Raw genomic sequence first — 25,196 nt, 5'->3', positions numbered from 1 at the left:
TTTTAGGACGATTTAAGGGGAGGGGTAGGGCACCTGTCTTCCAAAGAGAGGCTGTGTGGGGACAGCTCCGCCCCGGTGCCTGGCAGGTGGGTCATGTGGGCGTTAATACTTGCACGTTCTGAACACGTCACATGTGACGTGTGACAGGGGAAGTTGTGGGGCTTTGCTTTAAGGTTTGGACCCTCCTGTCATGCCTACCACCCCTCACCGAGGCACAGTAGAAACTCTCACTCCGACTTCTCAAACCTGCGAACAGGCCAGGGTCTACCAGGGTGCTAGTGCTGGTGGTCATGGTGCCGCTGTTAGAATGACGGTCACAGCCCTGTGTTTGATGCCACGTTAGATGCTTCACGTGTCTGCAGCATCTCATTTAACCCCCATGGAGAGCTTCCTCTCTTTCTCTCTTTTTTTTTTTTTTTTTTTTTTTTGACAGAGTGGATAGTGAGAGAGAGACAGAGAGAAAGGTCTTCCTTTGCCGTTGGTTCACCCTCCAATGGCCGCCGCGGCCAGCGTGCTGCGGCCAGCGCACCGTGCCTATCCAAAGCCAGGAGCCAGGTACTTATCCTGGTCTCCCATGGGGTGCAGGGCCCAAGCACTTGGGCCATCCTCCACTGCACTCCCGGGCCACAGCAGAGAGCTGGCCTGGAAGAGGGGCAACCGGGACAGAATCCGGCGCCCCGACCGGGACTAGAACCCGGTGTGCCAGCGTCACAAGGCGGAGGGTTAGCCTAGTGAGCCGCGGTGCCAGCCAAGCTTCCTCTCTCTTACAGAGCAGGCAGCTGAGGTTGGGTACCCCACACTTCCCCAAGAGCACACAGCCGGGCCCCTCTCTGTGTGATCCCAGAGTTGGTGCCCTCGCCCCTGGGGTCTGTGGTCTGCCCCTGCCCAGAGGACTCGTGCTCACGGAAGCCCTGGCTTTGGGAACACTGCCCTGGCAGCCTGGGACCCCTGGGGCGTTGACCCACGGGGGCAGCCGGGTTGATGTCAGCGGGGTCTTCGGGGACAAGATGCTGAAGATGCTTTGATCCTCAGGTCAAGTTTCGAGGAGACCGAAGCCCTTGTGAACACCGCGGCAAAGATCCAGCATCCTGTCACACGCGGGCTGGCCCCCAGCCAAGAGCCACCCATGCAAGCACCCGAGAAACCCTCCCAGAAGGAGCTGGAGGCCATGGCCTTGGGCACCCCTGCAGAGGCGGATGAGATTGTAAGTAGAGACGGAGGGGCGTGAGGTTTCTGGAGCGAGGCCCAGGCCTGCTGGGCTGTCACCAAGGGGTCAGGCCTTCAGAGCTTCCTCACCTGGCCACTGCTGCAGGACCCCAGCTGGCTCCCAAACGCGGAAGCCAGCCCAGGGGACCCTGGACCACCAGATGAGCCAGAGGCGCCCCGTCCTCCCCAAGTCGCTCCTGCAGGTCTCGCCTGAGCGCCTTGTTTGCCTCCAAGGTCGCCGATTTTCCATCTCTGGCTGTTGGCCTGGAGCTGTTCTCAGCAGTACTGTCTGTCCCTCTTCTGTGGCAGGGCCAGGGGCACCTTCCTTTTGGGGAGCACTTGGTTTTCCTGGGTCTTCAGTGATGGGGAGACTCAGCTCTCGCCTCCCAGGCCCTGCCTGGGGCCTTACAGAGCAGTAGACGTGGGGCTGACGCTTTACCCCCTCCACTCCTTGTGTGTGACCCCCGTCCACCGTGGGCCTGGGGTCTCCGTGGAGTGTGTGATGCACAGGCTGCACCTCCACGTGGGTTTTAGTTCTGTTTCCTTTACCTTGCTCCTGGCAATCCCCAGGTGGGTTTGAAGCCCTAGATTTCGGGCGTTACTTTGTTCTGTATTGGAGACTGTCCCTTATGTCATGCATTGAGTGCTGACCAAGCATCTGCTATGGGGATGCTGGGCTGGGTACTGGGAAGATCAGAGTGAGCCGAAGAGGAGGTACTTGTGGCTCAGTCTCCGATACAGTGACTGTCTTCATAGCTCACCCTCTGCGTAGGTGGGCTGATTCTGAAGTCTTTCTGATCTGCCAGGAGACGCTTTTTTTGTTTGAAATCATCTTTTCATTGTTTAGAAAATGATCTTGACCAAAACCTTACTTCCTCTGATGCTTTTTCTTGGAGGTATTTTCTTGATGGGCTTTGTTGTATTTGGAAAACCCATCAACTCGCTGGCCTCCTGCCCACTGAGATTTTTTTCAAGTGAATAAGCAGATGAAACCAATGAGGCGGAGCAGTGAGGGTGGCGTGGGGTGGGGAGGGCACCCCAGGCTGTGCCTTTTGGGAGGGGGTTGGGCCGGCCTGTCTCCAGGGTCCAGCGCAGGGATGCATGGTCTGTGCTTGGAATCGGTGTCACTCTCTGCTCTCCTTTCTCTCTCTCTCTCTCTCTCTCTCTCTCCTGTCTGCTCTGCCGTCTTCAGACAGCTCCCGATGCTGCCTTTGCCTCTGCTGACGCCCTGCTCAGCAGGCTGGCCCATCCCACCTCTCTCTGCGGCCCGCTTGACTGTCTGGAGCCCGACTTAGCAGAAAAGAACCCCCCAGTATTTGCTCAGAAGCTACAGGTTCGTAGCCCCCCCTGCCCCGGGACCTTTTGGGAATTTGTAGAAAGCTCAGTAGAGGAGGAACCCCCGACCCCCCAGGGGAAGGAGGCAGGCAGGACTCAGGGAAGAACTGCGGAGCGCGTGCCTGTGGGTGTCCCACCGACCCCACAAGACCGACCCCGTGGTGTTCTTTACCCAAGATGCCACATCACATAGACCGTGTGAGTACATGCTGGACGCACTGTCCAGTTCCAGTTTGCAGGTTGCTGTCAGTTACCAGCTCGGAGAGCCCCGCAGGCGTTCTGTGGCTCACTCACTGACGCCAGGGCGTTGGGTCACCAGCGAGCCAGGCGTGGTGTGAACGAGGCCGTCTCCGGCTCCCTCGGAGCCAGCATCTGGTCCCGGCCTTGCATCTGGATCCAGAGCTGTGACCGGCCTGTGTTTAGGTTTGACAGCTTCATTCCGCGTTCTCTAGACGAGAGCAAACCTGCAGAGCACCTTAGCAGTCCCCTGAGGGATCACAGGTCCTTTGCTGACCGACTCGACATTGTAAACCCGAAGCAAGAAACCTCAGGACATGGGACACAGGGCGGTCAGCATTCACTCCCAGGTCGCCTGCACGGCCCTCCCTGACAGCCATCGCAGGGTCATCGAGCCGTGTTTTGCTCCGTGCTCTGCCAAGGAGTTCGTTGTAAAGGAAGCCAGGGCGTGACACCCGGGTGTGGCGCCTTCTGGTCGGGGTGTGGGAGCTGCTTCCTCGCGTGGTCACGCATCTCCCCGTGGTTTCCTCGCCCCTCCCCGCCGGGCAGGAGGAGTTAGAGTTTGCCATCATGCGGATAGAAGCGCTGAAGCTGGCCAGGCAGATCGCCCTGGCTTCCCGCAGCCGCCAGGACGCCAAGGTACCGGTTTGCTGCCGTGGTGCTGTGGTCCCGGGAATGCTGTGTGTGCCGCCACCGCACGCCCAGAGCTGCTTCGCTAACCAGCGGTCCAGCCGCCATAGCCGCTGTCCCACCGGTCTCATTTCCAAAGCTGAAAGTGTGGCTCTCCCATGAGTACTCGGACCTCAGATCCACTTAACTCGAGAATAAGGAATCCACCAGAAGGAAGTGACGGGGAGATGGAGAAGCAGGGACACGGCAAGGCCAGCGTCAGGTGGCAAAGTGAGGTATAAACTGGTTTGTGCCAGTTCCAAAGGTGAAAGAAAATCACTGTTGGTTATCATTTTTTCACTGCAGATATCCGTTGGCTTCTCTAATTAAACAAAAATAATTTTCCGACTTTTCTGTTTTCTCTGAGTTAACATCTAACTTTACTGAGACTGGACCCTACTCAGTAGTAAGTAGTGAAGCCGTGACGTTGCTCAGACCTGGGGTCAGATGGGGCCAGGGTCGGCAGTCTGGTGAAGTGCAGATGAGAGACTGGAGCTTCGTGGCTGTCCCGCTCTGTCCCAGCCCTGCTGTCGTGGTGTGCGGTAGCTGCAGCCAGTACACAGGTGCATGCTGTGGTTTCATTGTCCCAGGAAAGCTTTGTGTTTGCTTTAACATAGAAGGGCAGCTGGCCGTGTGGCCGAGGTAGGAACTTGCTGGCCCCGCCTCTTGAGTAGAGTGTGACGTTGTCGGGGTATACTGAAGTCTTCTTGCCTGGCTTCCAGGTTGGAGGTCGTTTTCTTGGTGATCTGAACAAGATGCTGATGACACACAGAGTCCCGTGCTGCCCTCAGGGCTGCAGGGCGAGCCGTGGTCGCTGAGCGGTAGACTCCGCCTGCCCCTTTACCCCACCCCACGTTGGGCAACCCAGGGAGCCTGGTGTGTCAGACCAAGGCTCAACATCCCTCCCCCGTGCCGCCGTGCTCTGTGGCTTTGGACGAGTCAGTGAGTCTCTCTGAACCTCGGTTTTTCCATCGGTAAGAAGAGGCTAGTTACAGTGAGTGTGTGGCTTGCTGAGGGGGCATCAGACGGTGTGCAGGAGCCTGGTGCGTAGTAGGTGTGGAGCCTGGCGTGCAGTAGGTGTGCAATAAATGGAACCTGTTGCTGTTAGCTAACATGTTGCTTCTTTTTTTATATATATATATTTGGAAGGCAGAATCAGAAAGAGATCTTCCATCCACTGGCTCATGTCTCGAATGGCTGCAACAGCCAGGGCTGTGCCAGGCCAAAGCCAGGAGCCAGGAACTCCATCCGGGTCTCCAATGTGGGTGCCAGGAGCCCAAGCACTTGGACCATCCTCTGTTGCTTATTTGCTGGTCCGATGCTAACAGCATCTCCCTGGAGGCAGATCCAGGACCCATTTTACAGCTTGGAAAAGAGAGGCACGCACTGTGGCTCTCCAGTCAGGGAGTGACCAGGGCTCAGGGCTCCACAGAAGGGCCTTGGCCTATTTGTCTTGGGAAAGCTGGTTGTGCAGAGGGTACTGGGGTTTCCCTCGAGAGCTCTGGTGCAGCTGCTCCTAACTGAGGGCCTCCCTCCCTGTGGCTCTCTGGCTGTCCCCAGAGGGAGAGCCCTGTATGACACAGAGAGGTCACACTGTGGGAGTCCAGCCTGGACCCAGGGCAGGAACAGGAATGTAATCACAGGCCAGCGGCTTCCTTATTCTTGTTGCCAAGCCCCAAACTTGGGCTGAATTTCCCTGAAAGTGGGATTGTTAGACAGCGCTGAGCAGGGAGGCTGTTTGCCCATCTGTGAGGAGTAGCTTACAGACAGAGCGACTTGCCTGCAGTTTGGCCACCATGAACGTGGTATGTTCCTTCCAGGAGAGGTCTGGGGCAAGGCTGAGAGCATGTTCAGATCGGGTACGAAGTGTTCTGGGGCGCTGGGACCCTGCCCCTTCTAGGGAGTAGGTGCCAGAAGTGACTGTCAGCAGACAGTAGCCAGGAGCTGACGCCCTGCCGGTTACAGCCTGTTCCCAGCCCACGTGTCCTGTTTTCTGGTTTCAAAAATACCGTCTCGTGGATCCGCTGAGGGTGGGCCAGGGAGGCAGCCCCAGGTACCTCCTCGTGGATGTCCCAGGTGCACGCTGGAGAAGTAGCCCTTTGGCATAGAAACGGCTCGGGATGTAAGGGATGTTTTCCTCTGCCACAGTAATTTGTGTTGCTTTTTAAAGAAGCGTACTGGCCAGTGGGAAACAGACAGACACGTTTTCCTGTCGCCGGTCCACAGGGCATCCATGGACCTCAGCGGAAGCTCGGCCCTGGAGGCCTCTGTCTCCCGTAGACGCTTGGCTGCTTTGCAGGAACAGAGAGCAACAGCCGTGTATCCAATGTGCTCCCTTTCCCGCCCATGAATTTCAGCCACAGGTGACTTAGCCCAGCCTGGACAGCCTGGAGCTAACGCAAAACGCACTCACTTGGAACGAAACATGTCATGCTGCGGAGCCGAGATCAGTGTGAACTATGGCGGCTGGGGGGGGGGGACCCCTGGTCGTTCTTGAAGCAGCTTCCTCTGAGATTTCTCTTGAGACTCAGAGCCCGGCTTCCAGGAGCTGCAGCAGGGATCGCTCCATCTCTGGTCAGAAAACGTGAGGAGAGGAGGAGACGCCCGCAGGGACTGGGTCCCGGGCTGCGGCCTGGCTGCTGCCTCCCTCCCACGTGCTCCTGGCTGAGCTGAGCCTGGTTGTGTCCTCCTGGGGGTGAAGCTGACACGGGTTGGTGGACACACAGTGTAGCAGCCCCAACTTCCACACTAACCAAGGTCAGATAGAACTTGAACTTGAACGTGTGTAGCTTTCCACAAGGGTGCGAGGCACACGGGGAATTTGATTTGTGTGTGGAGCAGAATGCAGAAGTCTGCTAGGATCCCCGTGCCGTTGGCCTCTCTGGATTGGGGTGGGGGGAGGCGACGGAAATACCTAAGTGCGTATCTGGGTAACTTGGGAACAAAGTCACTCGAAGGGAGAGCCAGGGTGGGAGCAAGGGTGCAACACGCTGCAGGGGGAACGTGGCCTAACTGCTCCACGTCTGAGTCCTCCGAGAGGCCTGCCTGTGGGCGGCAGGTGCCTGAACTGCACCTGAGTAGCGGCCATCAGGTCTGGGGCAGCCTGTGCTGCCCACAAGCACCGGTGCCACATTCTGTCCCTGTCTCTCCCTCTGGGTCTGCAGAGAAACCCCTCATGGCCCGTTTCACAGGGTCTGGAGGTAGGGAGACACGATGCCCCAGCCCCATGAGAACAGGTCGGGAGGAGTGACGGGGCGCCCAGGTGGCCGCCAGCTTGTTAGCTGTGCAGGATTCGCAGTCTTCACCCGGACCCTGTGATGGGAAGGGTGTGAGGGCACATTTTGACTCCACGGAAGGCGTGGCCAGTTGGGGCCAGTGGTGCCGCCTCTGGGATTGATTATCGGTGGTGCTGTGTGCCCCCTGAGCCTGAGAGCCACCATGGTCAGATCTGGATGGGGCAGTGCACTCTGGAGGCTACTTTCCTGCCCAGGTTATCCCACATGGCCCAGACACCTAGTCCGTGCCGTGTGGCCTGAGCCCAATGTGCTGTCGTCCCCCTGGCTGATCTGACTCTGGGTCCTCACTCCCGTGGACCTCCCTGACACTGCCGATCCCAGTGGCAGCTGATGACCTCTGAGTGCTCCCTGCTTCATCCCCGTCCTGAGGCCTGGCCACAGAGAGCTAACACGGGGAGGTCTAGAGCCAGGGGTGAGTGACAGGACCCTGCACCACCTGCAAGGCTGGGAGGACCCTAGGCGCTGGACCTGCTGGTCTGAAGGGGGCGACGATGGTCCGAGGACCCAGGACTTAGGGAAGGGTTGCTGTTGTCTGAGAAGGGCCGTGCCCCCTGCCACGTGGCATTTCCCACTTGAACCTGGGATTCTCCTGTCTCTCTTGGCCCCTCTGAAGTAGCCGGTGGGAGAGGGACAAAGCTGACTCTAAAAATATCCGATCTTAAAATACCAGGGAGAGGCAAAGCTGTTGGTTTCAGCTGAAAGCAGTTGTTGGTTGTAAGGCGCAGCAGGGTGTGCACGGTGCAGGCGTTCCAAGGCGGCTGCTGGGGCTGAGCGAGTCTCTGGCCGTGGTGCCGCTGGCAGTCACCGAGTGGGTCGCCTTTCCCTTCTCTTTCAGAGGACGGCTTAGAGATCCTCCAGTCCTTTCTTGGTCATGCTTGGTGTCTGCCCCTGTGTGCTCCCTGTCAAGTTCACTGAATGCAATTGGAAGGGGCTCTATTTTAGAGATGAACCTCAGTGGGGAAGACCTGAGGCCAGGTCTCAGAGCCTCACTTGTTCACTGTTGGAAGCACCAGGCACAGGTGCATGGTGTTTGGTACTCTCTTCGTTTTGCAATTTGATGGTTCTGATTTTTTAAAAAGATTTATTTATTATTTATTTGAAAGTCAGAGTTACACAGGGAGAGAAGGAGAGGTAGAGAAGGGGGGGAGAGAGAGAGGCCTTCCATCCTCTGGTTCACTCCTCAGTTGGCCGCAACAACCGGAGCTGCGCTGATCTGAAGCCAGGAGCCAGGAGCTTCCTCCGGGTCTCCCACGTGGGTGCAGGGGCCCAAGGACTTGGCCATCTTCTACTGCTCTCCCAGGCCACAGCAGAGAGCTGGATCGGAAGTGGAGCAGCCAGAACTAGAACCGGCGCCCATATGGGAAGCTGGCTCTTCAGGCTGTGCCACAGTACCAGTTCTGATTTTTTTTTTCTTGAAGAGCAGAGCTACAGAGAGAAGGGGAGGGGGGGGTCTTCCATCTGCCAGCCAACTCCTCAAGTGGCCACAACTGCCAGAGCTGTAGCAATCTGAAGCCAGGAGCTTCTTCCAGGTATCCCACGCAGGTACAGGGGCCCAAGCACTTGGACTATCTTCCACTGCTTTCCCAGGCCATAGCAGAGTGCTGGATCGGAAGTGGAGCAGCCGGGACTTGAACTGTTGGCCATATGGGATGCCGGCACTGCAGGCCAGGGCTTTAACCCACTGCACCACAGTGCCGGCCCCAGTTCGGATTTTTAAGGAACGTATTGTTTTGCTTCAGAAGCGATAGGAGCAGGTTTCTTTCCTCTTTGTCAGTCGTCTTCGGGATTCTGTGTCTGCGACCTGCTCCCTTGGTACAGACCTGCAGTCCTAATCCGTATCCCTGGGGGGAGCAGAGTTCTCTAGCTGTCATCAGGCCCCGGAGAGGAGCCCATGGCGGGTTGCTTGTTCTCTGTGTGGTCCGGTGGCTCTGCCTTCCAGGAGGTCAGCCTGCCTCGTGTCCTGAGGGCCCCCACCCGACCCCTGGGCGAGGCTCGAGTCTGAGGGAACGGGGCTGTGTGCTCCCTGTGAGGACCGGGCCGCTCGGGGGCCACTGAAGGGTTCGCCCAAAGGCTCGAGGCCAGGCAGGGGCAGCGGAATCCAAGTGGCAGGTGTTCCGTTCCAGGACAACCTAACCGTTTAGTCACCTTGCATGGGTACCACTAACTGGGCCTAACTCAGTCCTCTCCAGTCCTATCCATTAAACTTGCCCCTGGGTTTTCTGAGCTGTCGGCTTGCTCGGTTGTCTTCTGAGGCTACCAGGACGGTAGGCCTACCTGGTCTTATGACAGAAGACAGGAATTCTGCTGAGCCCATGCAGGTCCACCCCCTCTGCTTACCTTGGGCCTAGTCTCACTTGCACTTTCTAAGTTCTCCTCCTTCTCCCAAATCTCTCTCTCTACTGTGCCGTGCGCTGCTGTTTCTTCTCATAACTTCCCAAGGAAGGAGCAGTCCCGCTCTGCCCCATGAGCTCACCTGGCGCCCGACTCCAGGGACCAGGGTGGAGGTTGCCTTGGCAAAGGTTAATGAATAGGACTGAGAGTGTGGTTGGTCGATGGTTCTTTTGTAGTAGGAGTAGCTGACAAGCCCGCCTGCGCTGGTTGACCTTGCTTCTAACTCCGCCTTTCAAATGTGTGGCTAACGGCTGAGCCTTTTGTGGAGAGGGAAGAAGAGTGACAGTGACAGGCCCCTCCCACCCCCAGGGGGCCAGTGTCTGCCCACCGCAGGAGGAATCCTAGGAATTCTCAAACCAGGGTCCCCTGAGTGGGGCGGGGGCTTCTGGTCAGCACTTGCAGATACTGTCAATGTCCCCGTTGACTTTATACCCGAGATGGTGACCTGACCTCACAGGCAGACGCTGGCTTATTGGAGGCGATTGATTGACAGCTGTGGTAGCCTCCAAGTGTTGTGGGAATCACACCCTTTCTGACAGAGCTAAACACATGCCCCCCCCCCCAGTTCAGTGTCCACAGTCTCACAAAATGATCAGCACTGTGGTTATCTGAAGCCAGGGGCGTGCAGCCTACAGTTCAGTGTCATTCATCATCAGGGTTTTCTTTGGGAAGCGGAGCCTACTGGGTTCCTGCAGCCTGTGCTGACACCTGGTGTCTGATACATGGCCGTGATACGCGGGCCCAGATGCACTTGGTTCCGCGGCCCCGAGTCGTCCAGGCCGCCGCCACCGTCGGCCCCTTTGTCAGCCTGCGCAGGTGCAGTGTGGTTGATTGCCCAGCATTTCCTGTTCTAGTCTCTGTGTCCTACCTCGCTTGGGATGAGTTTTTGTTTCTAAACCATGCAGCTGACCCATTCATGAGAGAGGGAATAAGGTCCCCTTGTCACGTGATCCGCAAGAACTGTTCCGTTTTTTTAACTAAAAACTGTTCCACAGCGGGAGGCTGCTCACCCCACAGACGTCTCCATCTCCAAGACAGCCTTGTACTCCCGCATCGGGGCCTCGGACGTGGACAAACCTGCAGGCCTTCTGTTCCGGCAGCCGGACCTGGACGCGGCGCTGCAGATGGCCAGAGCAGAGGTAGCGTGGCCTGGGGAAGGGCCGGGGCTGCTAGGCCTCTACAGATCAACGCTCCACCCGCACCTCCGTGCACAGAGCCGGGGGCTTTGGGGTAGGCTTTCTGCTCTGAACGCTGCGGGCAAAGATGGATAGCAAACCCTGGATACAGACCTTCCTGTGTCCCTCGGTTTAAGGGGCTTTTGCTGCCTTGTTTGATTTATGAGAAAATCCACACTCCCTGCAGCTGCCCCAGGGGGCCTGGGAAAGTCTGGGGCCGGCTCCCTCGTTCGTGGGCTCGGGGGAGCTCTCTGGGTGAGGCTGTGGTTTGCTATGGAAGCGTTAGCTGCACATTCATCCAGTGTCTCCTTACCTCGGTCTGTGAACTGCTCAGATCGGAACTCACCAGGCGGGGCTGACCTTTATCTCCTCCCTGCTCCTAGATCATAACCAAGGAGAGAGAGGTCTCCGAGTGGAAAGACAAATACGAAGAGAGCAGGCGAGAAGTGCTGGAGATGAGGTCAGTGCTGGACCGGGCGGTGCGCCTGGCTGGAGCTCGTGTGGCCCGGGGGAAGTGTCTGGTGCGGGAGCAGATCTCGGGTCTTTATTACACGGCCTCCGTTGCTGCTCTGTTCCCGACACGAAAGCAGCTGCACTTGAGCTAAAGATGAGGTTGACGAAAATCCAATCTTCCCAGCCAGCCCCAGGTTCCCGGCACAGTGAGCTCGGGCGTAATCTTGCATACTCCTGCCTTTCACAAACACGCATGTCTCCATGACAAAGGAGAGCACAGTATACGTTACTCCACGTTACTTTAAACAGTGTCTTGGACACATTATTATACGTCTCTATCTCATTCTGCTTAACAGTGCTCCACAGTCCGTTAATGTAACCAGTCTCAGCCGGTAAACATTTAGGACGCTTCCCAGCATCCAGGGTTTATTGTCAGCGGTGACCTGTTGTCACAGAGGCACGACAGCTGCCGCGTGGGGCGCGCTCAGTCGTAGCAGTGCTTCTGGCTGTGTGCTGACGTCTGCTGTGTGCCTGCTCCCATTGTGAACAGCGAGCAAACGCTGTAGGTTGGGATGGCCCCAGGGTTCTTTTATTTATATTTTTAAGATTTTATTCATTTATTTGAGAGGCAGAGTCACAGAGAGAGGGAGAGACAGAGACGGAAGTCTTCCATCCACTGGTTCACTCCCCAAATGGCTGCAACAGCCAGAGCTGGGCCGATCCAAAGCCAGGAGCTTCTTCCAGGTCTCCCACACGGGTGCAGGGACCCACGCATTTGGGCCATCTTCTGCTGTCTTCCCAGGCCTTAAGCAGAGAGCTGGATCAGAAGAGGAGCAGCCGGGACTAGAACTGGCACCCATAGGAGATGCCAGTGCCGCGGGTGGAGGCTTGCCTACTGTGCCACAGTGCCAGCCCCAGTCCCCAGCATTCTAAGTCATGGTGATGTCTTCCTGAACGTCGTCCACTGGGCCCTCCTCTGCGGATGCCCTCCCAAGGCCACATCTGGAGGGTCACCCTCACGTGGTGGTGCACATTCAGGCTGAAGCCCTGCGGCTGCATCATTTATAAACCTCTGTCTTCTTACTTGGAGGGGTGGGGGTTGGGATGAGTGGCCCTAGTTTTTTAGCCGAATTGAAAATGAGGCAGGGAGTCCTGGGAAGGCTGGAATTTCTGTCTCTGGTGCCTCCTGGGGAGCAGCTGTGCCTCTGCGGGCCACGGGAGTAGTGGGATGCGTCCTGTCCTAGGTAGTATGATAGGATCGCAAGGTGTCACCAGCTGGCACAACCGCCCTGCCGTTGGGTGGGCCTGAACCCCTGGAGTCAGGCCAAGTGAGGATCAGGCTCTGCTTCTGATACTGGTTTCCTCCAGGCCTCACGTTCCTCATCTGTAAAATGGGGGCGTGTGGCAGCCTCAGGGCAGCAGAGCTCCAGCGTCTGACACCTGGGTCCGTGTCCAGCTCCACCACTCTGTGGCCTTGGGCCTGGGGAGGCTTCTCAGCCACACCCCTGTCGGTCACCCTGGGGACAGAGCGAGTGCCCCCTCTAAGGGAAACAGCACAGCTGAAGGCAACACTGTTAGGCCCTGGGCCTCCCCAGTCCTGGAAGGAGCTGCCCCTGGCTGCTCTGTGTCCATGCAAGGAGACCACCACCTCCTGGGATGCCCGGAGCTGCCGTTTTTGTCACAGAACACAGGGGTGCATCTGGGTAGGATTTGGAAAGAGCCCGCCTGGGCCTCTGTCGTGGTTCCCATTCGTGCTGTGGGTCTGTCCTTGGCTGAGGCACTGCCCCGGGACCCAGGTCACGAAGCCGGGGACGGACCCAGCAGCTGTGCGACATTTAGACTGCAGGCTGCATCTGGTCCCCCTCTTAACCGCACGGGGTCCCTGCATGGCTCCACAGGTCAGCGTCACGGGACCCAGGAGGAAGGGAGCCCCCAGCTTGTCCCGAGCCGCTTGGCCTCACTCCTCACCCTGGGTCTCTGGTCTTTTCTCACCAGGACCTGGCTTCTTGGGCCCCCAGTGAGCAGCTCTTGGTCCCCCCCATGGGGATAATGATTGGGTAACAGGTGGGAATGTGTCTTTCTGAGACGCTTCTTCCTCAAGACTGGCTTTGCAGGGAGGGCTGCGTCCCGCCCTGGCCCTGGCCCTGGCCCTGGCGCTCGGGGATAGGATGAATCAGCACTTTGCGCAGCTCCTGTTCGTGGAGGTGGCCTGAGACGCCTGCTCAGGCCCTCCCCTCTCTCCACGAGCACAGCGAGTCAGGGGTGGCCTCGGGCAGCTTCCACTCCGTGAGAGGACGTGAGACTCACTCTGTGGCCAGATGTGGGTCGTGCTGAGAGAGAAGATGCAAATAAAATGTCCGAGAAACAATCAGGGAAGGCTTCCCAGAGGAGGTAGTGTTTGAATTTTTTAAAAAAATTTATTTATTTTAGAAGCAGAGCTATAGACAGAGAGACAGAGGGGGATCTTCCATCTGCTGGTTCACTCCCCAAGTGACTACAATGGCTGGAACTGGGCCAATCCAGAGCCAGGAACCAGGAGCTTCTTCCAAGTCTCCCATGCGGGTGCAGGGGCCCAAGCACTTGGGCCATCCTCCGCTGCATTAGCAGGGAGCTGGATCAGAAGCGGAGCAGCCGGGACACAAACAGGTGCCCATAAGGGATGCCGGCACGGCAGGTAGAGGCTTTACCCGCTGTGCCACAGCACCGGCCCCAGTAGTGTTTGAATTGGACCTTGAGAAATAGACCGCAGGAGGTGGAAATAGAGAGGGGCTATGAGCAACACAGACAGCAGCCTGGAGCTGAGAGCCCAGAGCAGAGAAGTCGCGTGTTCTCCTTGAGCCGCTGTGCATGAGACGGGGCCCGGATGACCTGCGTGCCAGGCGTCTGAGCTCACGTTGGTTTCCGGGTGGACACTGGGAGAGCAGAGGGTTCTGCACATGGGGGACAGTGATGCTACCTGGGTGTGAGCTCAACCTTGATGGGTGACACTGTCCCTTCCTGCATGGATCAGGCTGTGGGGGCCCAGCTCCCCGGTCCCTGTGTGTGGCTTCATGCAGGCTGTGTCCTGGTCCCCACGTGTTCTTACTTCTCTTACAGGAAGATCGTGGCCGAGTACGAGAAGACCATCGCGCAGATGATCGGTGGGTGTCCTGAGGATCTGCACTGGGGAGGGGGCTTTGAAGGGAGAGGCTCGGGGCAGACTACCGGGTCGGGGGGGGTCGGGGAAGGGGGCCGAGGCCTTTCCCAGCGTGGCGTGGGACCGCCTGGAAACTACAGAATGTGTCGTGGCCTCACTCCTACTGGGGGATGCCGGGGCGGCATCCTCCATGCCACCGTAGGACCTGGCCGGGCTTTGCCCACGTCACAGGGAAGAAGGTCTGGGGTGGGTCCTGAGCTGTTTGGGGCCAGTTCTTTACCCCTGAGAGAGAAGAGGAATCCAATCTCTGATCCCTGATTGGGTGTGGACTTGGGGGATGAATACCTGCTCAGCCTTGACCTAGGTAGAAAGGGGGTGACTGCCCGCCCTCCCCGCCGTGACCCGCACAGACCCCGCTAACTCACCGCAGCACTGGTTCTCACCGAGCACAGACGCGCCCTGAGTCTGCCTCCACACAGCGGCCCTGGGAGCCAGTGCTGGCACAGTGCGAGGCTTCCAGGTACCAGTTACACACACCCGGCTCCCCGCACCCTCTCTTCTGTGATGTGAAAGAATTGTCAGAAGCCCTATGGCAATTTTACACGGATCACTCTTCAGAATGGTATTGTGATGCCAGGAGAGGAAATTGTCTGTCAAGGTCATCATAATCAGTCTTTAAAAGCCTTTTCCCCCTGAAGACAGATGGAGTCAAAACTGCAGGCCACTGCAAACCACAGATTGTTTTGAAAATGTATTTGAGAGCTAGGGGGCTGGAGATAGAGAAAGAGCGCGGGCTCTCAGCCCCCGATTCATCTCCCGAATGCCCAGCACAGCTGCGGCTTGGCCAGGACAAAGCTGGGAGCCGGAAACTCAATCCAGGTCTCGCTCATAGGTGGCAGGAACCCAGGCACTCGGGCCATCACTGCTGCCTCCCGTGGTCCGTATCAGCAGGAAGCTGGATTCAGGAGCAGAGCCGAGTGTGGACCCTCGGTGCTCCGATAGGGGATGCAGCGTCTTACCTGCTGGGCTAAACACCCACCCTGCAAAGCGCAGTTTCTGTGTCCACACTCAGCCCTGCTAGCAGAGGACCCCTCCCCAGCAGCCGGGAACTCTGAGTGCCGTCCAACCGCTGCCTTGCCCAGGTCTCGCCGGAGCCTCGGAACAGGAGCAGCCGCCACGCGAGTGCTTTCCACGCCCAGGAGCTTGAGCTGTGGTTTGTTCTAATCCAGGCCACTCCGCCCAGAGCTCCAGGGGATGCTAACTTGGGGGTGCTTCTGAGGTTCAGCCCCCTGGGGTGTTGCTTTCTGTCAAAAGGAAATTTCTTGATTAAATCGGCATCAGAATTTACGACCGCATATGGATACGATAAAGTTAAACAGTCTAGAATCGAAACTGCTGGCATAAAGGAATGGTCAGCTTGCAGGATTTATGTCTTGCAACATGTGGAGTTTGGCCCGTGGCGCATGCCTCTCAGCCTCCTGGGGCACGGCTCCCCTGGTAGCATCCTGTGCGGCCCATTTGTGTCCGTGTTTGCCACTGGTGCTGCTCTGGGCAGCTGTTAGAATGGGTCAGAGGGCGTGAGCCTTTTGCTCCTGGGGAGAAGGGTGCCCACGGTCATCTTACTGCACCGGTCATCTTTTACTGCACCGTCGGTCAAGCTGGTAGAAACAGGCATTGCCCGTGACACCGGGAGGTCTGAGGGGCTCTGTAGTGGCTGTAAGCGGCCTGGCCTTGCAGCAGGTGGCGCCACCGAGGCATTCCTCGGAGAGTGCAGGTGAGGCGGTCTGAGAGCCTGTGCCAATCCCAGCTCAGCCCTCGTGAGCGACTCCCAGGGTTATGACCGCACACACACATGCAGGTGCACATGCCCACACACGTGGGAAACCTGCTGGGTTAGACCTCAGGGGCCCTCCCTTCAGTAGCCGTGCACTTGGCTCCGGTTAGCAGCAGCTTTGCTCTTTGGGGGCTCCCTGACGCACCTCCAGTGTCACTCCTGGGGAGCAGCCTCTCCTCGTGGGCCGTCCCCACCTGCATTCCCCGACGTCTCCGCCATCCATGTTTCCGGAGCTTTTCTCATCAGAACGGTGGTGTGTCTGTGGCTGTCACCTGCCAGTCACTACCACACGTCACTCACTGAGGCCATCCTAGATGTCATGGTCCTCGTGTCCTTGGAGCAGACCTGGGTGTGAGGCGTGGCTGGGCCTCGTGTAGCTGGGAGTGGGATGTGCCTTCTTCCTGGGCAGGTGTGGGTCCCTCCGTCTACAGAACATGCCCTCCTGGCACACCTGGTCACCTGGCTCACCTGGTCACCTGGTCACCTAGCTCACCTGGTCACCTGGTCACCTAGCTCACCTAGCTCACCTAGCTTACCTGGTCACCTAGCTCACCTGGCACACCTAGCTCACCTAGCTCACCTAGCTTACCTGGTCACCTAGCTTACCTGGTCACCTAGCTCACCTGGCGCACCTGGTGCACCTGGCGTCCGTGATTGCTTTCCATTTCCACTCACCCAACCACGTCCTTGTTTGGGGGAAACTTGGGCACAGGGAGGTAGGTCAGGGCCAGAGCGAATGCCAGAGAATGCTGAAGTTAGAACGAGTTCCACCCCACACGTGCCAGCCCTTGGCTCCCATGCACCCCTCAGCTGGTCCACACCACTGTGACACAGTCCTGCATCCTGTCCGTTGAAGAGATTCCGTTTGCTGAGACTCAAGGACAGACTGTGTAGAACTCCAGGCAAGGGCCGTCTGTGCTTCCTGCATTCCGGGTTGTTGCAACTGAATTTGTTCTGCTCTCCTGACAACTGCCTGATTATCTGTTTTGCTTCCATTTTCCGTTGCTTCTTGCCCTTTGCTTGCAAAACAAACAGGCAAGCCTGGTAAGTAAATGCTTTCCCCTAATTTCACACCCGCCTGTTGCAACCCTTGTTTGTGTTTTTTTTTCCCATTTTTGTTGTTTTTGCTTTTGTGTGCTTGCCACGTTTGCCACATGATTTAATAATGTTTTGCCTGAAAAAGGCAGAAGAGTCTTCAGGGGTTTGGGTTTTGTGTCTAGCGTGTCTCAAGGCTGATTTCCTGACTTGAAGCACTTAACTGCATTTGTCATTTGTAAAGAGATTTGCGGCGGCTCCGGCTCCGGCTCCGGCTCCTCAGCGTGCTGGGAGTTGGGCAATTGTATTGTGAAAGGGTGAGGTCAGGAGGGAAGGAAACCTGAGGCAGGCGTCTGGATCCAGGAAATGAGATTGACTCGTTCTGATAAATGGCTCCTGGGCCGGGCAGCCTCCCACCAGCACAGATGTGTGCTGCACAGCATGCTGGGACAGAGGAAGCGGCTCGAAACCAGCACTTGGCTCCCTGCGAAACGTGGCAACGCCCTTTCTCCAGGAGTCAGGAGCAGCAGGCGGATCGCTGGGAACCGCGCTGGGAGGCTCCCCCTCCCGAGTCCCAGTGCCAGGCCCGGTTCAGGGGTGGCCGGGACACGGTTTTCATGGACCGCGCTGGTATTGGCAGTGGGTCACTGGTCCTGGACTCCTCCAGGTGCCCAGGGCCCTGTAGACAGCCTCCCCCGTGAGCCTCCCCCAGGCACCCTGAGATGTAAAGGCATCGTCCCTCTGCGAGAGGAGGTGGCTGGAACCCACTGAGTTTAGACACCGTGCCCGAGACACACGGTATCAGAGCTGGAGCTGCAGCCCGGGCGGTGGGACTTGCCAGTCTCTTCACCCCTGGCCCGTGCAGCTCCAGGCTGCTGGCAGCAGGGCCGTCGAGAGCTGTGTGATTCCAGAGGCAAGGTGGCAGGGACACGGGGCACCTGCTCGGCCCGAGGTGTGTGTGTGTCTGTGCAGATTCTCAGGCCCGCGGAAGCAGAAGCTGGTGGAGAGGGTGCGTGCAGCAGTCTGTAGGATCCGTTTCTCCAGCGTGTTCGGGTTCAGCTCACCCACGAGGGCAGGTTGCTTCTGCAGTGAAGGCCCTGGGACCCCGGAGAGGTCAGGGCTGGAGCTAAAATCCCGCTGCTGAGGGAGCTGCGTCCCGAGGTCTGTCATTACGAGGCCTGAATGTCAGTCTTGGTCTTGATCATGGCTTTGGCTTTGGGTTCAGACTCAAACCTCCATTTCACCTTCTGTAAAATGGGCATGAGAAGATCAGTCCTTGGGTTGCCGGGAGGCCTCCCTCACTCGCTCACTGTGTGGACATGTATCAAGGCATCCTTCGCCCTGGGCACCGTCCCAGGCCCAGGGACAAAGCAGTGGACACAAGAGATGCCACTCTGTGCCTACCCTTGTGGAGTGGGCGTTCAGCAGGGAGATGAGCACTCGCTGTATACCCCAGGGCAGGCACACACACACGCACATGTACACGTGCATACACGTGCGTGTGCATGCCCTGTCTGACATGATACAGAGTGGATACCGCTGCACAGAGGAAAATAGAGCAGGAGGGAGTGGAGAGGAGGCATCGTCCACACCTCTGGGGCGGTGACCTGAGCAATGCGGAAGCCGTGGGAAGCTCTGGGCTGGCTGATGCCTGGTGCAGGGGCTGCATGGGGTGCCGAGGCCATCGAGGCTGGAGCAGAGGGCAGAGCCTGTGGGGAAAGGGTTTGGAGTTTATTCCCAGGGCAGGGGCTGTGGGCGGGAGTCCCGTGGTCCGGTGTATGCTTTCGGAAGCTGGGTGTTGGCGTGGGGGCGTTGTGTGAACAGAGCAGCCAGCATGGCCCCTGTACGTCCTGTTGCTGTGACCGCCCTATGGCAGCCACACGCCCAGTCGGTCCCAGGCAGCAGGCCGCCCCTCCCCAGCGACCTGGGCCAACAGGAAGGTCCCCCTGGCCGCGTCCCCCTTTCCTGCTCCGTTGTTGCCAGGAGTGAGGCGCCTCCCCACATGCAGAGACGGTTTCCTCCGTGTCGGGAGCAGAACACCAGCTGGGGCTGGCCACAGGCCAGACAGCCGAGTAGAGGCCAGCAGGACCCGCTGCTCTGACCGCACCGACGTCGGGTGCTTTTCTTAAGACATTTTCTGTGTCAAAGAAGCACTCACTTCCCGTGTGACCTGGAACATAGAGGCAGCTCTGGGGTGTTTTAAGGGTGAAGATTGTTCTCTGCCGTCCTGGCAACGCTTAGGAACCACCCCCCCCAGCCCCCAGCCCAGCCTGCAGCTCCCTTGAGATGTCGTCCCAACAGAACGTCAGCAGCGATGTCTTTTTCTGCTTGTTTTAAAATATTTATTTATTTATTTATTTATTTATTTATTTATTTATTTGAAAGGCAGAGTTAGACAGAGATCTTGCATCTGCTGGTTCACTCCCCAAATGGCTGCAATGACCAGGGCTGGGCCAGGCCAAAGCCAGCAGCCAGGAGCTTCTTCTGGACCTCCCATGCGGCTGCAGGGCCTCAGCACCTGGGCCGTCTTCCACTGCTTTCCCAGGCAGGGAGCTGGATGGGAAGTGGAGCAGCCGGGACTTGAACTGGCACCTATGTGAGATGCTGGTGTCGTAGGCGGAGGCTTAACCCACTGTCCCATGTGATACTGCATAGGCCCAGGGCCGTGGTGTGGGGGCTGTGAGTTTCATTCTGGAAGGGCTCTAGGGGGTGCATCCAGCCCCCAGGAGGAGCAGGGCTTAAGGTGACCCCGGTGGCTCAGATGGCCTGGTGCATCCTGTGTCTCCCCGTCTCTCCCGCCAGAGGACGAACAGAGGGAGAAGTCGGTCTCCCACCAGACGGTGCAGCAGCTGGTCCTGGAGAAGGAGCAGGCGCTGGCCGACCTGAACTCGGTGGAGAAGTCTCTGGCCGACCTTTTCAGGAGATACGAGAAGATGAAGGAGGTCCTGGAAGGTTTCCGCAAGGTGGGGCTGCGTGCGGGGCGGAGCCGAGGCCGGGGAGCCCCTGGGGCGGGGTGGGGGCGGGGCCTGGGGCTGCACTGTGGCGGGCGATCTTGGACCCGGCAAGCCTTCTGGGCACTGACGCCCGTCTGTTGTGTCAGAATGAGGAGGTTCTGAAGAAGTGTGCGCAGGAGTACCTGTCCCGCGTGAAGAAGGAGGAGCAGAGGTACCAGGCCCTGAAGGTGCACGCAGAGGAGAAGCTGGACAGGTGAGGCAGCCGTCCCCAGCAGGCTGGGGCTGCCACGGCTCCCCTGGCGGGCCTGGGGCGGGTGGATAGCACCCGAGCTCTGTGATCAGGGCTCCTCCCTCCCCGAGCCCCGGTTGGTGGGCTCCAGAGCCAGACCGGCCCCCACCCAGCACTAGGGGGAGGCGGCGGAAGGTGCCTACGGTGACCTTCCTGGGCCCCCGGTCCCCACAGGGCCAACGCTGAGATCGCCCAGGTCCGAGGCAAGGCCCAGCAGGAGCAGGCCGCCTACCAGGCCAGCCTGCGGAAGGAGCAGCTGCGCGTGGACGCACTGGAGAGGACGCTGGAGCAGAAGGTGAGAGGGCGCGGGCCCTGGCCTCCGGGTGCAGCCGGCACCCCGCGTGCTTGGTGTGTCCACACCGAAGCCCCCGCTTGATGCCAGCCCTGAGTCTGGGATGAAAAGCACCAGCAGCCTGGATGTGGAACCAGAAGGCACATGGCTCTGGTCTGGAACCTCATCCGGGTCTTCCACGTGGGTGGCGGGGACCCAAGCGCTCGGGCCATCTTCTGCTGCCTTCCCAGGAGCAGTAGCAGGGAGCTGGGTAGGCACAGATCAGCCGAGACTCAACCCGGCACTCCGATATGGGATCCCAGTACTGCAGGTGGCGGCTTAACCCACAGCGCCACAGTGCCGGCCCCAACAACCTCTTTCTTGTCTTCATTTTCAGAACAAAGAGATTGAAGAGCTCACCAAGATTTGTGATGAACTGATCGCCAAAATGGGGAAGAGCTAACTTTCAACCAAATGTTTGGACTTGACCATTGCGTGCAATATGACCGTCGGCACACTGCCGTCTTCCAGTCACGTGGGAGGGTGGCTTTCACTTTTTTGTATGCACTACTGTGTTTCCTTTCTAAATAAAGTTGATTTGATTGTATGCAGTACTAGGGAGACGATCGGAAGTTCTTGCTATTGGTTTGCATTTTCCTAGACTCATTCATAGCAAGGTGACCTCAGAGTTCCTGTATCAGGGAGATTGTCTGATTCTCTAGTAAAAGACACATTTTGACTCTGGCTTTGCCCTTTGTATCCAGGTTCCCAGGGTGAGCCCTTTTGGACTTCGTATGACATGTACAGCGTGCATAGGGACTCTTGCCTTAAGGAGTTAAACTTGATCTGCATTTGTTGATTTGTTTTAAAAAAATGCATGTTTCAAATAAAATTCTCTATTGTAAATAAATTTTTTTCTTTGGATCTTGGCAACAAGTGTGGCTCTGATTTATTTGCTGGGAAGGGTTGAGCCGTTCCTTGCCTTTGTTAAGTAATATCAGATTTGGCCCTTGTGTTTCTGTGCTGCAGATTTCTTTGTAGGTTTCAATCACATTTCCTTTTTGTTACCATGGCTGGCTCTGTACCATGAAGCTAATGAGAAATATTGACTCACGACGTAAATAATTAAGTGAATGCATTAGATTTGCTTAGATTTGGGATTTTAAATGCCTCATTGACTTTAGAAGGCAAAATCGATTTCCAGTTATTGGGTCAAGGTTGCAGCAGTGGTCATGCCTCTGTCCGGTCCCTTAGTGTGTGAATGTCAACCCTGAAGCATTGTTCACTCCCCTGCAAATGGCTGGAGAAGGGTGAGCAGTTTCTGATGGGAGACAGGCAACCAGGCCACTCAGCAACGTGGCTGCTGTCCAGTTCTCTGCTGCTCCCAGCCTGCTGGGCCAAAGGGCAGGGGCATTAGGGATGTATTTGTGTATTTGTGTCCATAGGCTGCTAGCAGATCACCACAAGCCTAGCACTTGTAACAGCAGCAATGTCCCCTCTGTGATCTGGAGCCGGAAGTCCATTATCAAAGCACAGGCGGGGCTGGCTCCCTCTGGGGGAGGATCGGTTCCCTGGGAGGAGGTTCTCTCCTGGCCTCGGCCACCCTTTCTGTGTGCTGGCCTGGAGCTGCAGCCCTCAGATCACTGCCTCTGTCATCACTCAGTGTTCTCCGTGTGTCAGGTCTCCTTTCTCTTTAAATTAAAAAAAAAAAAAAATTATTTATTTGGAACACAGAGTTAGAGTGGGAGAGACAGATCTTCTGTTCGTTGGTTCACTCCCCAAATGGTCACAACAGTCAGAGCTGGGCCAGACTGAAGCCAAAAGCTTCTTCCAGGTCTCCCAGGTGGGTGCAGGGGCCCAGGGACTTGGGCCATCATGTTGCTTTCCCAGGACATTAGCAGGAAGCTGGATTGGAAGCAGAGCAGCTGGGACTCGAACCGGTACCCATATGGGGCACCGGCATTGCTGGCAGGAGCTTTATAAAACTGCTATGCCACAATGCCAGCCCCTCTCTCTTATGAGCACAGTGGTCATTGGACTTAGGGCCCACCCTAAACCCAGGATAATCTCACCTGTATCCCCAGTTAATCCATCAAGACCCTATTTCCAAATACGGTCACATTCCCAGGGGTGGAGCTTAGGATGTGGACGTCTGAGTGCTGGTGTGGCACGGGGTGAAGATGTGGAAAGCAGACCCCTCAGCCAGTGTCCCTCTCTCTGCCCCAGGTGCAGCAGCTGTGGCCTCGCCCCTCATGACAGGGCCACCCCCACCCCCTAATAGCACAGATCCTCCACAGCCCTACTGTCAAGGGATGGGGTGGCATGAGCAGGGGGGCTCTCTTCCAGGACTTACACGGTGGAGGATGCCTGGCAACCTCTGGGGCTCTGAGACCATTTGTCTTGTTCCTGCTACTCTCCTGGCCTCCGTCCCGCGGGGTCTGCCTCCAGCCCCACACCTGACGAGCACCTCCCGCTGCCCAGCCCCCGGCCACTCCTGCCCTCAGGGCCCAGCCGTGACCCTGCTTCCAGAGCCCCTGCCCTGCCCTGGTCTCAGCTGTGTCCTCGGAGCAGCCCTGCTTTTGTCTCTGGAAAGTTTTTTTCTTATTCAAGCAAAGAATTTTCATGACTAAAAACTTGGAGATTCAAGTAAGAAAAAAGCCCATAGTCCCTAAGCCGGAGACTGTAACGTTTTCACGGGTCTTCTGATGCCTTTTTTCCTGGTCGATCAACTCTGACTTGTTTGTTGTAAATAAGGGATATTTGGGAGCGATGCAGTGCCACACTGTGGAGCCATCTGCAGTCGTCCTGTGTCCTGTTTTGTAACATTTTCCCCCATAATATTGCAGTGTGGCATGTCACAGTAACCTTTTACACCCCTAATTGGCCGGCGCCATGGCTCACTTGGCTAATCCTCCGCCTGCGGCGCCGGTACTCCAGGTTCTAGTCCCCGTCGGGGCGCTGGATTCTGTCCCGGTTGCTCCTCTTCCTGTCCAGCTCTTTGCTGTGGCCCGGGAGTGCAGTGGAGGATGGCCCAAGTGCTTGGGCCCTGCATCCGCATGGGAGACCAGGAGGAAGCACCTGGCTCCCGGCTTCGTATTGGTGCAGCGCCAGCCATAGCAGCCATTTTGGGGGTGAACCAATGGAAAAAAGGAAGACCTTTCTCTCTGTCTCTCTCTCACTGTCTAACTCTGCCTGTCCAAAAAAAAAAAAAAAAAAATACACCCCTAAATGCAGTCACCATTCGGAATGGCTGCATACTAGTCCATGATACCAAAATGTGTTTAACTGACCCCTGCTGGTGGGCATTGATATCGCGCTCAGAGGTTCTGCGGTTATTACAAATGCACTGAGGATCCTGTTTCAGCTGAGTCCTTAGAAGTGGGTCACTGCCCAAAGGTGTCGCTGCACTGCAGCCAGAAGCAAGTTGGGTTTACTGCTCATTGCAGCGAAGCAAGACAGACACCAGGGGGAGCCACGAGACAGTTCCATAGGGACTTGGATTTGGACTTGGGGTTGGGGGTTCTGGAGGAGGGTTTAGGGAAGCTGTTGGTTGCTGTCTCCATGAAACGCAGCTGATCTAGGAGAGGAGACGAGTCGGGCAAGGCTGCAACTGGTCAGGAAGCAACAGCCGCTCACACAAGAAGTCTTCAAAAAGTTCGTGGAAAGTGCACGTTATGGAAAAACTACACATGGATTTCACCGGTTTTATTTTTGCACCCAGGCTAACCTTACAATTCCATCTTTCCACAAGCTTTTTGAAGTACGTTCGTGTTAGACGGGATGGAGCTATTTCGTCCTTTTTCCCTGGATCCCATGCAGGTTCGACTGCTCACACAGGCAGCGAGTGGTCTTGGGGATTCTTGGAGGCATCACGGCCAGGGTGGCTCACGTTCTGTGCCATCGTTTGTGGCCGATGCCCAGCTGTGAGCACCAGGCCGGCTCCCGGGTGCCAGGGGCTGTCTTGGTCCTTCTCACAGGGTGTGCACATCTGTCAAGTCTGGGATGCCCATTGCCAAAGTGCCTTCCACTGGGGTTGCACCTCTCCACTCTCTCTGCTTTGGGATATGCAGTCCAGCGCCCAAGAAGTGCTCTGTCTCCTGTCAGCCCAGCCTGGGGCACAAACACAAGTCCCATGCCCAGCCTTGGGCCCTTTGTGCTTGGCTGTAGACCGCAGCATTGCTAGGATGCGGCTCAGTCCCTCGGCTGCTACAGAAAACACTGCATCGCTCCTCCAGTCACCTGGCTTCTCTCTTGAGACTGTTAAAGGTCCGGGTCAAGGCCAGACACACAGCAGACGGGCGCGCCCCCCTCAGTCAGGGTGCTGGCTGAGATGGCTACAGCCGGGAACTGTGAGGGAGTCTCCCCCACCCCCCAGGCAGCCAGACAGTGCGACCTCAGCTCTGCCACCTCTAGCCGTGTGATGGAGGGTCACTTACCCTTGGCCCAAGTCTGCACAGTTAGTGACCCGCTGGAGCACTGGTGTCCGGGACCCATCGGAGCACTTACTTTACCCCACACCGTGGGCACTCGCACGTGCTCACCCACAGCGCGGCTGCTGATTCTGTCTACAGCTTCCGGCTTGGCTGGGTCAGCAGGAAGGGCACAGGCAGCAGGCACCTGGCTCATCCAGCGCTCCCCAAGCAACTGTGGACTTCTTGGTGTCTCGGGGACAAACCCTCAGTTTGCCAAGTCAGTTGAAGTCTTGAGTTTCTGAGTTTTGGGGGGGCGTGGCTCAGAATTCCCCTGGGCTGTCTGGTTAAAGGTGGTTTTGCTGCTATGCTACGGTCACCTTGTACACACAGAGGGTGTGGGGTAGGAAGCAGGCGGCAGTCACTGGTCACTACAGAGAGGATGGATTGCTGGGGTTTATTTTCCATTCAAGTTTGGGGCTCAGCCCCCTGGGGAGTGAGATCCA

The 25,196-nt window shown here is 57.3% G+C and overlaps 1 protein-coding gene across 25 annotated transcripts in view; it reads left to right on the top strand.

Moving 5' to 3' along the window:
• The window catches only part of TACC2 (transforming acidic coiled-coil containing protein 2), a 208,012-nt gene extending 186,798 nt beyond the window's left edge, over positions 1-21,214 (top strand). For 15 of the 25 annotated variants that reach the window (XM_051824267.2, XM_051824261.2, XM_070057109.1 and 12 more), the window contains 10 exons: positions 1,033-1,204; positions 2,399-2,539; positions 3,328-3,417; positions 10,130-10,273; positions 10,693-10,769; positions 13,859-13,902; positions 19,570-19,730; positions 19,868-19,974; positions 20,185-20,305; positions 20,679-21,214. In XM_051824267.2, the coding sequence (XP_051680227.2) occupies positions 1,033-1,204; positions 2,399-2,539; positions 3,328-3,417; positions 10,130-10,273; positions 10,693-10,769; positions 13,859-13,902; positions 19,570-19,730; positions 19,868-19,974; positions 20,185-20,305; positions 20,679-20,744 (1,123 nt within the window). In that variant the 3' untranslated portion in view covers positions 20,745-21,214. The remainder of the gene's footprint in view (positions 1-1,032; positions 1,205-2,398; positions 2,540-3,327; positions 3,418-10,129; positions 10,274-10,692; positions 10,770-13,858; positions 13,903-19,569; positions 19,731-19,867; positions 19,975-20,184; positions 20,306-20,678) is intronic. The other 10 variants (XM_070057107.1, XM_070057106.1, XM_051824272.2 and 7 more) reach the window with 2 other exon arrangements.
• Positions 21,215-25,196: the final 3,982 nt, after the last annotated feature.

This window comes from Oryctolagus cuniculus, chromosome 15 (genome assembly GCF_964237555.1).
Source record: "Oryctolagus cuniculus chromosome 15, mOryCun1.1, whole genome shotgun sequence".
Taxonomy (NCBI): domain Eukaryota; kingdom Metazoa; phylum Chordata; class Mammalia; order Lagomorpha; family Leporidae; genus Oryctolagus; species Oryctolagus cuniculus.
The sequence above is the reverse complement of the archived record's forward strand: the minus strand, read 5'-3'. Positions and strand labels throughout refer to the sequence as shown.